Source organism: Triticum urartu, chromosome 4 (genome assembly GCF_003073215.2).
Source record: "Triticum urartu cultivar G1812 chromosome 4, Tu2.1, whole genome shotgun sequence".
Classification (NCBI taxonomy): domain Eukaryota; kingdom Viridiplantae; phylum Streptophyta; class Magnoliopsida; order Poales; family Poaceae; genus Triticum; species Triticum urartu.
Genome location: NC_053025.1, coordinates 349,976,992 through 349,991,157, shown reverse-complemented (window position 1 = coordinate 349,991,157; position 14,166 = coordinate 349,976,992). Strand labels below are relative to the sequence as shown.

The 14,166-nt window shown below is 42.6% G+C and overlaps 1 protein-coding gene and 1 pseudogene across 1 annotated transcript; one reads left to right on the top strand and one right to left on the bottom strand.

Moving 5' to 3' along the window:
- Positions 1-1,267: 1,267 nt before the first annotated feature.
- On the bottom strand, positions 1,268-1,976 carry LOC125553844 (NADH-ubiquinone oxidoreductase chain 6). The gene has a single exon (XM_048717519.1). It carries the CDS (start codon positions 1,974-1,976, stop codon positions 1,425-1,427), a length of 552 nt encoding a protein of 183 aa, XP_048573476.1. The 3' UTR covers positions 1,268-1,424.
- Positions 1,977-2,603: 627 nt separating this feature from the next.
- LOC125554751 lies at positions 2,604-3,301 on the top strand (annotated as a pseudogene).
- The last annotated feature ends 10,865 nt before the right edge of the window (positions 3,302-14,166 follow it).

The window sequence follows — 14,166 nt, the reverse complement described above, 5'->3', positions numbered from 1 at the left end:
GCTTTCTTTACCATCCCTACCTTCTGGAATAAGGTTTCCTAGCCTAGCCCATCTCGGTGTCAGCAACCGAAAGAGAAAATTGGTCTAAGGGAAGTATCTACTCGTTCATCGCTTGCCTCACATCGAAAGAGGCATGGATTCTCTCTTCACTCACTCCCCTGTTTGCCAGCTTCAATAGCATGGAAGGTGTTCAAAGAACATAGTTTCACATCTACATTTTCTCCATTTGATCTTGATCAATAATTCACTTATAGAAATAGAATCGAATAGAAATATCAAGAGAAACACTCTTCTTTCTGAAGATCCATTTCTAGTGGGACATCGTTCCTAGGGAGCGCACATCCAATGCACCCTCTACTCTTTACTCATCACTCTTGTGCTCGATATCCTCTTCAACAAGGATTTGCGGCTCCAATCCCTTTATTTTTCCAAAGGTAAAAGATGGAACAGACCGAATCCAAAATGGAGGCGGGTGTCCCTTTCCTAATGCTTTTATAGCTTTTGCTCGTATCGTCGGAATCCAAGCTCTATGGGTATTCAACAAGAACCCAGCTGGGATAAATAGAAAAAGGGGATACTTTATAATGATCATGCCCTTCATTCATCTCTTTTCAAACTAGGAATACATCGTGGAATAGAATTGATCATTTATTTATCATTGTATTATAGAGGCTGTTAGCGGAATTATTGCATTCAAAGTCAAATAACTTGCTATAGTGATACTAGTACCTATTGCGGCATAATGCATTTTTGAAGGTTCATCATTGAGCGCGTATTCACTCTGCGAAAGTATATTACAAAAGGAGTACTTATTTCGATATATCGATATAACTCTATCAACCAAATCATCATGTGGAATGATGTAAACTAGCCTAAAAAAGTGAAAGAAGCCATCATATCCACTCCTCTTTCCCCACCAAACCAACAAGTAGTAGGTTGGTGGGCCTCGGTATCTCTATTTGCTAAGATGGATACCTACACCACTGAATAGTTCCAAATCTTTTTTTATCCCATAGGAAATGAAATGCTTCTAGCAATTTTTGACTTTCTTCCGCAGTCATACGACGATCTTCACAACCTTCCACCGGAGGCTTGTTTCTGTTTTTTTCCTCCTTAGCCATTGCTTCTTTAATCATATTTTTGATATTCTTTAGGGGCAATTTAAACATGTTGGCATCCCACGGGAAGTGAAAAGCCAGAAATAGAATTTCCTCAGGTTTATGAACTGAAAGGAGTTTATCTAGATTTGGTACCAAACCCAGGAAAAACCCTAAATGAGTTCTTAAAAATGCGATATAAGGAGGGTCATAGGAATCCTGAGATTCCCCTCCCTCCGCTTTGGAGGAGAAGCTTCTTCTATGGCTATGGCCAAAAGGAGAAATAGTCCTGTTCATTATATTCCTCCTAGAATCCAAGGCATTTCGTCAGAGTACATCCTGTCTTTTCACCTTTGTAGTCCTATGCATACTAAGTACTATAGCCCCAATCATAGCTACTAATAAAATCAGACTAGAAACCAAAAACCAGACGGAATAGTAGGTATAAAGCAAATTGCCCAATGTTTCCAAATTAGTCCAACTTCGTACCTTTCCGGCATAAACCGTATATCTCTGAGAGGTCATATTTTTGTGGGTTGGTAGTAATGGAATGGTTTCATTATCTAAAATGAAGAACATTTCCCACCAAAAGATCAATCGAATAATACCACTCACTGGTAAATAGCGCAATACTTCTTCGTGAATCTCCGATATTTGAATATTGAACATCATAACCATGAATAGGAATGAAATGGCAATAGATCCTATCTGAACTACTGGGGAGATCATAGCGGAGAAGTCGAGACCTAACAAAATAAGTAAACTAGAAGTGTCGCAAAAGACTAGGATGGGAAACAAAACGGAATGTACCGGATTTTTAGCACGTACAACCATCAAACCAGATACCAAAGTAGGGCTCGACAAAACAGAAAGTATCATGGTACGTCATCCTCCCTTGAAATGGAACTTGAATGCTGGAGCAAGAAGACACATTCAAGTCAATCTATTACAACCAGCGTGGTTGTTCGTATTTCATTTTCTCCTTCCAAGCCGACGCTCTTCTTATAAAAGAAAGCACTCACTGAATTACTTACTGAATCTCGTCTTTCTCTCGGCGCCGAGAATTTTTTACGTGTCCGGGTCGATCAGAGGTTCGGCTTGCTTCTCCCCCACCCTCGCCTATGAAATGGATAACCCTTGCTGCCATAGCAGCAGGATTTTAAGGGCTTCTGTTGAAGCGGAATAGGAGGAAGCCATGCATTCTTTCAAGAATCTCCAAACCCCCCCCCCTTTACCTTCTCTTTCTATTCTATAAAACGGCGAACATCTAATCTAGGCTCGGTCGCCTTTCTATGAAGGCGGGCAGCCCAGCCCCCTTGTTGAAATTTGGATATTAGGGAAGCCGTATTTCGCAATAGCAGCTCCGAGAAGCTGGGCTTAGGGTGCGCCTCCTGCGGTTGTTTCAGTGACTCAATTGCCTGGCTTCCCTCAGCTCAGACTGGTGTCGCCACCTCTCCCAGGACCGGAATGATTATCCCCGCCCGATGGGTCTACATTCATCGCTGAATGTCGTCGGGTACTCTTCACTTCCCCGCCATTCTTGTAACCGTCACCTGTAATCTGCGCAGGTGTGTCCGCACCCCCTAGAGTGGACGAGAAAGAAGGATTTTTTCTTGGAGCAACCCCCCAGGTTCCATACCCAGGAGTTCACTTTCCCATATGAGCATTCGGTACATATATAAGTCAGTGGAAGAGTCAAAGGGTCACCACTACTGAGGATCTCCCCCCTTATCTTAGAAGGGTCGTCTAAGGGTTCGCCGCGGTTCATTGTTGTGCTCACACTAGGCTACCCTTCTCCGAAAGCTCCGTGGGACCACCTATCACTAGTCTTGGGCCGGAGGGGTTTATTGCACAAAAAGGCCGGACGCGGGCTCCCGTAGAGGAAATCCCAACGAATGTCAGATGCAAAGCCCCACACCTCATTAAGATCATATTGGCATACTCTCCTAAAAAAAGAGCACACCCCATTGAAGACGGGAGTGAGGTACAACAAGGCCATTTCCGTCCACCTTCTGACGGAGCCGTACGTGGACGTTACCGCTCATACAGCTCCCAGCCAGCAAGCAGTTAGCTTTCCTCTAGAAGTCATGGAAGTGTGGATAAATCGACAGAAGATTTTTATTTCTTCAAAACTCGCCCTAACCGTCCTAAATATGGACGGAGAGCGGTCTCGAGTTTTTCGGGTCATCGAGATCGCATTTTAGGTCAAGTAGAGACGCTAGGGAGTCTGTGGGCTTTCCTTGGCATTTCAAGATGGCCTCTATCGTCTTTTTGAGAGCCTCGTTTGCCCGTCAAGGGGCATTTGACATCTAGAGACAAAAGCAGTCCCACACGAAACTGGAAATTTTCCCCAATGGACGTAACCAGCTTTGCTTTCGCGGTCTCAAAAGGAGAAGCCCCGAACGCTTGCAGTTGCTTTTTTTCTCTTTATTCCTTCTAAGTGAGCCTGTAAAGACTCTACTCCTACTTTAAACTTAGAGTACGATTCTTCCAATTCTTCCAAAGACAAAGTAGAACTTCGTTTTGAGGAGTTTGCCCCCCGTTCGCCGCCGTACAGCCGGTGGCTACTCTGGGATGGATCGAGGTTTAGGCTAGGGGGCTTGCTCCCTTTCTTATGTAGCTAAGGAAGGACCTGCGGGTGGCGTTTCCAGTAAATGGGGAATCTCAAGGAGGGTCTCCAGACCTTCGAAGTGCCCCACCACCAGGGTTGGCGTTGTGTCGATGACCCCCTCTGGCTCCGGGCTAGAGGTAATTTCGATGATCTTCCCGGCCCTTTGTTCCTCGTCACCATCGCAATAACAATAAGGAGACGCGGTGACTTCGTCATCCAGAAGGAAAAAGGAAACCCCAAAGGTACCGAATGGAATTCTACTTGTCGTGCTTGGATTCGTTTCATTTATCAAAAATCGAAATAATAAATAACAACCCATAAATAAAAGAGAAATTACGATAACAAATCTAAAGTGAAGAAAATCGCTTATAAAAATAAACCAGTCTCCTTTTGAAAGGAACTGGCGAATTCACTTCGAAAAACTACGTTCTAACTTGAGCAGAAAAATTGATGGCATTTGACATCTAAAGTTTCACCACCCCTACTACTGCCTGAAATCCTGCTTTGGTGAGCTTTCCCCAAGGTGACACCGAAGGTCTACCTCCTTTCGTGCGCCCCTCACCTCCTCCATGAGGATGATCCATTGGATTCATTGCAACATCATGAACAATGGGGCATCTGCCTAAGCACCGGCACCCCCACCACGCTTACGGCTCTATACCTACTAGACCTGTATTCGGTAAAGCTTTCTTTCTATATGCTAATTCTCATGCAGTTCATATTGTCGATATGAGTATAATTGCCTCGAGAAATAGATAATAATTCCTTCCTTTACCGGTAAATGAATAGGAATCAGGTTAATAAAACCAGAACTGTTTCCGCCTTCCTCTTGAACTGAGCTATTTCTCTGAAATATACAGTTGCACATCATTACAGGAAATCCTATACCCGTGTATTACCACCCGGTATGGAGCCATCGTCGTCTTCGGCGTAGCGTGAAGACCTTCCCACGGTCTTCGAGTTGTTCTTGACTGGCTAATAAGCACCAGTGGAATTTAACCGCCTTGTGGTCGGGACACCGCCTTCTTCTCTAGAATCACGCAAGTGGTACCTGATACGTCTCCGCCGTATCTACTTTTCCAAACACTTTTGCCCTTGTTTTGGAGTCTAACTTGTATGATTTGAATGGAACTAACACGGACTGACGTTGTTTTCAGCAGAATTGCCATGGTGTTGTATTATATGCAGAAAACAAATATTCTTGGAATGACCTGAAACTCCATGGAACATCTTAGAAAAAAAATAAAAATTCCTCGCCAAGATGAAGACCAGGGGGCCCACACCCTGTCCACGAGGGTGGGGGGCGCCCCCCCCCCCGGCGCCTCCCTACCTCGTGGGACCCCTGGATGCCCTCCGACGCCAACTCCAACTCTATATATTTGCTTTTGGAGAAAAAAAAACCAGAGAGAAGAAATCATCGCGTTTTACGATACGGAGCCGCCGCCAAGCCCTAAAACCTCTCGGGAGTGCTGATCTGGAGTCCGTTCGGGGCTCCGAAGACGGGGATTCATCTCCGTCGTCATCATCAACCATCCTCCATCACCAATTTCATGATGCTCACCGCCGTGCGTGAGTAATTCCATCGTAGGCTTGCTGGACGGTGATGCACTACTAGGAAAAGGCCTACTAATGGCGCACCTGTTTTGGCTACTAATGGCGCACTACAGGTGCGCCATTAGTACCATGCCACTAGAATATTTTAGTATGGCGCACCACAGGTGCGCCATTAGTATCTGGTATACTAATGGCGTACCTCATGGAAGTGCGCCATTAGTAACATTTTTTTAAAAAAAATTCGTTTTTTCTTAATCTCAGGTCACTATTTCACATATGAGATATCCAACACATATATATACAACAAGCATCCATATAACAATCATATCCAACACACAAGTTTCATTATATATACATACATGGCCAACACATAGTTCCATCGTTACATATTACAAAAGTTTCACATTGTTCATCCAACACCGTTATCCATCAATTCATAAAAGTTTCACATTGATACAAAATAAAAAGACAAATGGAAAAGAAGCACTCCATCCATGCAAGCTTCCGTGAACTAAATCAAATTTGCAAAATGATAAACAAGAAGTTAGAAGAAGAAGAAGAAGAAGAAGAAGAAGAGAAGAAGAAGAAGACTAGAAGAATACTAGAAGAAGAAGAACACTAGAAGAATACTAGAAGAAGAATAAGAAGAAGAATAAGAAGAATAAGAAGAAGACTATAAGCTTATTATGTAAACTTGATCATTTTGTGCTAACATAAGTAATTTTGGAGCTAACCTATAGGAAACTAAGCATATAAGCTCTCTAAGTTAGCATATTAGAGCCAACTTAGGTAAAAGGAAGCTAACCTATGTCATTTTGGAAAAGAAGAAGAATAAGAAGAAGACTATAAGCTTATTATGTAAACTTGATCATTTTGTGCTAACATAAGTTATTTTGGAGCTAACCTATAGGAAACTAAGCATATAAGCTCTAAGTTAGCATATTAGAGCCAACTTAGGTAAAATGAAGCTAACATATGTCATTTTGGGAAAGAAGAAGAATAAGAAGAAGACTATAAGCTTATTATGTAAACTTGATCATTTTGTGCTAACATAAGTAATTTTGGAGCTAACCTATAGGAAACTAAGCATATTAGAGATAACATAGGTAACTAAGAATATACATATCATTTTGGAGATCTGACATACCTGACATAGTTCAGTTCTCATTGTTCTTCTCCTTCTCCTTCCTCAGCCTGATGCGCCAAGAGCGGCGAGGCGGTGGAGGCAGTTGTGGGATGTAGTCTTCTACCACAATTGGCGTGGTCATGTCGCCCAGCTGTGGGATCGCCGGCACCACCACCGGTGCGTGGTCATTGTCCGGCACCACCACCATCGCGAAGCCACCTTCAGGCAGGATGGGCACGACCATCGCTAGTTCATCCTCAGCCACCACCATCTCTTGCCCATGGTCAGCCACCACCATCTCTTGCCCATGGTCAGCCACCACCATCTCTTGCCATTGGTCAGCCACCACCATCTCTTGCCATTGGTCAGCCAGCACCAGCGCTAGGTCATCCTTAGCCTGATGCCCATCGTCATACTGCAGCTCCTCATCCCCACTCTACTCCTCTTCTCCCACACTCCAGTCCGGATCATCCTTCTTGTTGTCTTTGGTGCTGCCAGAATCGCTGCTGCTTTCGCTAAAGCCAGAATCACTGTTGCTTTTGCTACAGCCATAATCGCTGCTGCTTTGGTTGTAGCCAGTGTCGCTGCTGCTGCTCCCATTGCCTGTCCAAATGCAACAATGACCATTAACAATCGATGTGAGACAAAGCCAAATGTAGAGGAATAAGAAGAGGCAGAACGCACTGGCATCTTCGTCGTCAGCGTAGCGCATGCGACACATAATCGCGTTGAAAACCTTCACGATGAGCATTGTGGCATCATCGTCGTACCTGAAGAGAAGAAAGTACCCGGTCCGCAGGTCGTACGCACTTTATAACTTCTCCCAGCAACGACACAGGTACATGTGGCCCTCCTCGATCACCAACTCCACGTCCCACAGCCTGCGAACCCCGCTGCCGGCCTGTCGGAGCTTCACATTATCTGGCAGATCTTCACCCAGCATGTTCATAAAAGTGTCAGGCAGCCTCTGCAATTTGGGACAAGGAGTGATGTAGCAAACAACAGAGTTATCGTAATGAGATGGGTGAAGGGGAGATCTCTTGTTTTATATACCTTCCTCGTGGCTGATACTGAAGTCCCAAGTATGATACTGAAGAACTCGAAAGCATCCAACTCGTACTCCGGTGAGGCAGAGCGATGGTGGCTGCTTCCCCCCATCTCTGATAAGCAGCAGAAGAGACCAATTAGTACCCTTACAACATTATAGCAACATAAATTTTAAGCAGAAGATAATCAACTACACCAATGCACTTCCGAAGTTCCCGCTTCCCACCCATGATGTTGTTAAGTGAGGACTAGTGCCAAATGCATTTTCGGTATGAAAATACATCACATGCCACTATGTTATTTAATATCATTCTTCTCGAAGACTAATGATTGTTACATCCTACTAAAATGATGTTCTGTCCTCAGAGATGTCTTGTTGCTTATGAGGAAGCAGCAAATAAACACTTGAAAAAAGCTCTCGTCCTCGAAGATGCATTCTTGTTTATATTACCATTCTGAGTTATGTTGTTATGTTATTTTATTTGAAGACATGAAGGGTTACTTATTTGAAGATGCTACTCCTAAGAAAGGTCAACTTTTCGATCATCAGCCTCTACAATTAAACAATGATGCATTCTTCCTTTTCCTTTCCATCTTCTTCTTCTCCAACTCTCTTCTTTTCTTGTTCTCCTTTTTCTTTCTTCTCCTTCCTCCTCCTCCTCTTCTCCTTCTTCCTTTCTTTTTCTGTTTTTCAACTTTCTTCTTATTCTTCTTCCTTTTATCACTTTTTCCTCTTCTTCTACTTCTTTTTCTTTTTTTTCAACTTCCTTCTTCTTCTAATTATCTAAACCTAAATCTAGCACTAACCTAAACCTATCAATAACCTAATTAAACCTAAACAACAAAGAAAAACAGTAGAAAAAAACAAAAAATGCTCACCTTGGCTCCGGGGGCAGGGGTGGTGGTGGACGGCCGCGGTTAGGGCAGCAGCGGCGGGCCTAGCTCCGACCCCGGGGGGGGGGGGGCACGAGGCGGATGCATGGGGGCCCGCGACGAGCCTGGCTCCAGGGGTGGCGCGGGCGCAGGGGCAGCGGCGAGCCTGGCTCCGGGGGCGGCGCGGGCACAGGGGCCGACGGGCAGGTGGTGGGGGCGGCGGGGCACCAGGGGGGCGCCGTTCGGGCGACGGGGCGCCGGGGCGAGGGGCGGTGGGGCCAGGGGGCGGTGGCGGGTGGCGGCGGCGGCGGGTGGTTGGGACGGTGGGGCGACGGGGCGAGGGGAGGTGGGGCTCGGCATTACTAACAATTTTTTTAATTTTTTTTCAAAACTACTAATGGCGCACGGTGGGTGTGGTGCGCCATTACTATGTCAACTAGTAATGGCGCACTGTACCACGGTGCGCCATTAGTAACAATTTTTTTTCAAAACTACTAATGGCGCACCACATACCAGGTGCGCCATTAGTAATATATTACTAATGGCGCACCAACACATGGTGCGCCATTAGTATATAGTAATGGCGCACCACATGTCTGGTGCGCCATTAGTGGCCATATCATCTATAGCCCTTTTCCTAGTAGTGATGGGTTGGATGACATTTATCATGTAATCGAGTTAGTTTTTTTAGGGTTTGATCCCTAGTATCCACTATGTTCTGAGATTGATGTTGCTATGACTTTGCTATGCTTAATGCTTGTCACTAGAGCCCGAGTGCCATGATTTCAGATCCGAACCTATTATGTTTTCACAAATATATGTGAGTTCTTGATCCTATCTTGAAATCTATAGTCACCTACTATGTGTTATGATCCGGCAACCCCAAAGTGACAATAATCGGGACCACTCCCGGTGATGACCATAGTTTGAGGAGTTCATGTATTCACTATGTGCTAATGCTTTGTTCCGGTTCTCTATTAAAAGGAGGCCTTAATATATCTTAGTTTCCAATAGGACCCCGCTGCCACGGGAGGGTAGTTCAAAAGATGTCATGCAAGTTCTTTTCCATAAGCACGTATGACTATATATGGAATACATGGCTACATTACATTGATGAATTGGAGCTAGTTCTGTGTCACCCTATGTTATGACTGTTACATGATGAACCGCATCCGACATAATTATCCATCACTGATCCGGTTCCTACGAGTTTTCCATATACTGGTTTACACTTATTTACTTTCCCGCTGCTGCTGTTACAATCACTACAAAATACCAAAAACATTACTTTTGTTGTCTTTACTTTTGTTGCCGCTACCACCACTATCATATTACTTTGCTACTAAACACTTTGCTGCAGATACTAAGTTTCCAAGTGTGGTTGAATTGACAATTCAGCCGCTAATACTTGAGAATATTCTTTGGCTCCCCTTGCGTCGAATCAATAAATTTGGGTTGAATACTCTACCCTCGAAAGCTGTTGCGATCCCCTATACTTGTGGGTTATCAAGACAAATTTCTGGCGCCGTTGCCAGGGAGCATAGCTCTATTCTTTAAGTCACTTGGGATTTATATCTGCTGGACACTATGAAGAACTTGAGAGATCCAAAAACCAAGATCTATCCCTCAACTACGAGGGGAGGTAACGAACTGCCTTCTAGGTCTGCACTTGATTCACCTTCTGTTATGAGTAAGTTTGCGACACCTACACCAGCTTCTGCTATTCGTTCTGATATGTCGCATGTTATTGATGATGCCACTTCTGCTATGCATGATACTTATGATGAAAATGCTTCTATGCCTGATACTACTATGCCCCTTGGTGAATTTCTTGATGAACAAATTGCTAGGGCTAGAGAAAAAGAAATTATTGAATCCGAATACGATGATGAAAGTGATGATGAAAATATGTCTGTTATTCCTGAGGGCTATCTTTTTGATATGGAATCTTCTGCTGCTATTTTTGCTTGCAAAGATAGATATGAGCTCAAGAGGTTATTAGTTAAATGGAACAAAGAATCACTTAGAGATAAAATGAAACCCGACCCTGCTTTTGCTACTTCACCTATTTGTGTTCCTGATAAGGATTATGAATTCTCTATTAATCCTGATATAATTACTTTGGTTGAATCTGAACCATTTTGTGGCTATGAATCTGAAACTGTTGTGGCATATCTTACTAAGTTAAATGATATAGCTGCCCTGTTCACTAATGATGAGAGATCGCGTTACCTTTATATACTCAAAATATTTCCGTTCTCATTAAAGGGTGATGCTAAGATATGGTTTAATTCTCTTGATCCTGGTTGTGTGCGTAGTCCCCAGGATATGATTTATTACTTCTCTGCTAAATATTTCCCTGCTCATAAGAAACAAGCTGCTTTGAGGGAAATATACAACTTTGTGGAAATTAAAGAAGAGAGTCTCCCACAAGCTTGGGGGAGGCTTCTCAAGTTACTTAATGCTTTGCCTGATTATCCTCGTAAGAAACCTGAAATACTTGATATCTTTTATAATGGACTAATCGATGCTTCCAGAGATTACCTGGATAGTTGTGCTGGTTCTATTTTCAGGGAAAGAACACCGGATGAAGCTGAAATTCTATTGAATAATATGTTTACAAATGAAAATAATTGGGCACCTCCTGAGCCAGCTCCTGAGCCAACTCCTGCTCCAATTACTGAGCCTATTCTTAAACCAACTCCGAGGAAGAGAGGTGTTCTATTCCTCAGTCCCGAAGATATGCAAGAGGCAAAGAAATCTATGAAAGAATAAGGTATTAAAGCTGAAGATGTTAAGAATTTACCTCCTATTGAAGAAATACATGGTCTTAACATACCGCCTGTTGAAGAAACATATGATCTCAATTCTTTATTTATTGAAGAACCTCCTGATCCTGATATCCCGACACAGGTAGTAAAGGTAAATTCTCTCTATAGATATGATAAAGCAGAAATCCCTCCTGCTAAAATTGATAGCCAATGCTTGGATGAGTTTGATAATTTTATGTTTAAGCAAGAAGGCTTCAATGCTTATTTTGGTAGACAGTTAAAACAAGATGCTGACATGATTAAATACTTGGGTGATTATATGGCTAATATTAGAGGTGAACTTAAACTTGTTAGCAAACATGCTTCTATGGTTACCACTCAAGTAGAACAAGTGCTCAAAGCTCAAAAAGAAGTGCTTGATGAAATGAATAGTAAGAAAAATGGTTATGCTGTTAGAGTGGCTACTAGAACTGGTAGAATGACTCAGGAACCTTTGTATCCTGAAGGCCACCCTAAGAGAATCGAGCAAGATTCTCAAAGAAATAATATTGATGTTCCTAGTTCTTCTAAAAAGAAGAAGAAGAAAAATGATAGAACTGTGCAAACTTCTAGTGAACCTATTGCTGAACCACCTGATAATCCAAATGATATATCTATGTCTGATGCTGAAACACAATCTGTTAATGAACATGAACCTAATGAAAATATTAATGATGATGTTCAGGATGATGCTCAACGTAGTAATGACAATGATGTAGAAATTGAACCTGCTGTTGATCTTGATAACCCACAATCAAAGAATCAACGTTATGATAAAAGAGACTTTGTTGCTAGGAAACATGGTAAAGAAAGGGAACCTTGGGTTCAGAAACCCATGCCTTTTCCCCCAAAACCATCCAAGAAAAAGGATGATGAGGATTACGAGCGCTTTGCTGAAATGATAAGGCCTATCTTTTTGCGTACGCGATTAACTGATGTGCTCAAAACAAATCCTTATGCTAAATATATGAAGGATATCATTACTAATAAAAGAAAGATATCGGAAGCTGAAATTTCCACCATGCTTGCTAATTATACTTTTAAGGGTGGAATACCAAAGAAACTTGGAGACCCCAGAGTACCTACTATACCTTGCTCCATTAAAAGAAATTATATTAAAACTGCTTTATGTGATCTTGGAGCCGGTGTTAGTGTTATGCCTCTCTCTTTATATAGTAGACTTGACTTGAATAAGCTGACACCTACCGAAATATCTTTGCAAATGGCTGATAAATCAACTGCTATACCTGTCGGTATTTGTGAGGATGTGCCTGTTGTGGTTGCAAACGTTACTATTTTAACGGACTTTGTTATTCTTGATATTCCCGAGGACGATAGTATGTCTATTATTCTCGGAAGACCTTTTCTTAATACTGCAGGGGTTGTTATTGATTGCAACAAAGGCAATGTCACTTTTCATGTTAATGGTAATGAGCATACGGTACACTTTCCGAGGAATCAACCTCAAGTTCATAGTATCAACTCCATTGGAAAAATTCCATCGATTATATTTGGAGGTTTTGAATTTCCTCTTCCTACTGTCAAGAAGAAATATGATATACTTATTATTGGGGATGTGCATATCCCCGTTGAGGTAACCTAGTGTTATTCAAAACTTCTCCGGTTTCATGATTATCGGAATGAGTTTGTTAACAAGACTTGATCAACCTTGTTAGTGGATTCTTTTTGATGAGCATGAGATGTATGAAACTAGAAGCACAAACTTCTGTACCCTCTCTATATTTTCTGTTAATTAGTAAAATAAAGTAAAAATAGTATTTTTCCGTCTGTTTCCTGACTTATCCGTGCAATATAAAAATATCCCGAAAATAAGAGTCCTCAGAATGACATGCCAATTTAATATGATTTTTTCGAGAATATTTGAGGATTTACTGAGCAAAAATTACCGCGGGAGGAGCTGCCACCTGGCCATGAGGGTGGTGGGCGCCCCCCCCCTCTAGGGCGCGCCCCCTGCCTCGTGGGCCCATGGTGGCCCTCCTCCACTTATCCCAGCACCCATCTTCTTCCTCTGTCTCACACAAACCCGAAAAACCAACTCAAGCACGAGTTCCAGCCACTTTTCCTGTGATTTTCGATCTCCTTGCTCAATGCACCTCTCACAAAACTGCTTGGGGAGATTGTTCCTTGGTATGTGACTCCTCCATTGGTCCAATTAGTTTTTGTTCTAGTGCTTTATTCTTTGCAAATTTGTGCTGCTTAGGTGACCATGTTCTTGAGCTTGCATGTCAAATTTATATGGTTCCAAGTAGTTCTAATGCTTGATTTAGGCTCTAGGCACTTGTAGGAGTAGTTGCTATCAGTTTTATTGAAGTTGGTTCACTTTTGTTTGAAGTTACTAAAAATTTCAGAATTTTTCAGAAAATGATGAGCAGATTATTGAGGGGCTCATCGAGCCAAAGCTCGAAGGAAAAGGCACCAAAGCCTAAGTATAATTTGCCATGCACCGCAGAGATTCGGGCGTGTGAATGGCCTTCTGATGATTTCTTGAGAGCAGCCGGTCTCTATGAAGATTTTCATGAATTGGCTCACAATGTAGGCCTCACCGCTTTCCTCCACGACCAACGCGATCAGTATCTCTTACTCACAAATACCTTTGTGCAAAACTTTCATTTTCATTCTAGGAACTCACCAGCTACGGTGGAGTTTCACTTATATGATGAGCATAACGAGATGTCACTTTATGATTTTTGTCGGATTTTTTTAGTCCCTTTTGAGGGCAAGACAGAAGAACCACATCATGATGATGAGGTTGGGTTTATTGATGCTATCACTGTAGTAGAAACTAGGAAGGTTTTTATGCACGAATCACTATCATACGTTTTCCTGTTTTACATTACTTTGCATTATTTGCTAGTCATTGTTTAATTGGATGCGGAAACTGTGGAAACCTTAGTATCCCTGATATAATTATTCTGCTCCACGGTTTATACAGTGATAACACTTTTAGTATGGGCAGTATTATTGCTAGACGGTTAAGTATGAATCGTACCAAAGGCCCCATATTTGGAGTCATCTATGCTACACGCC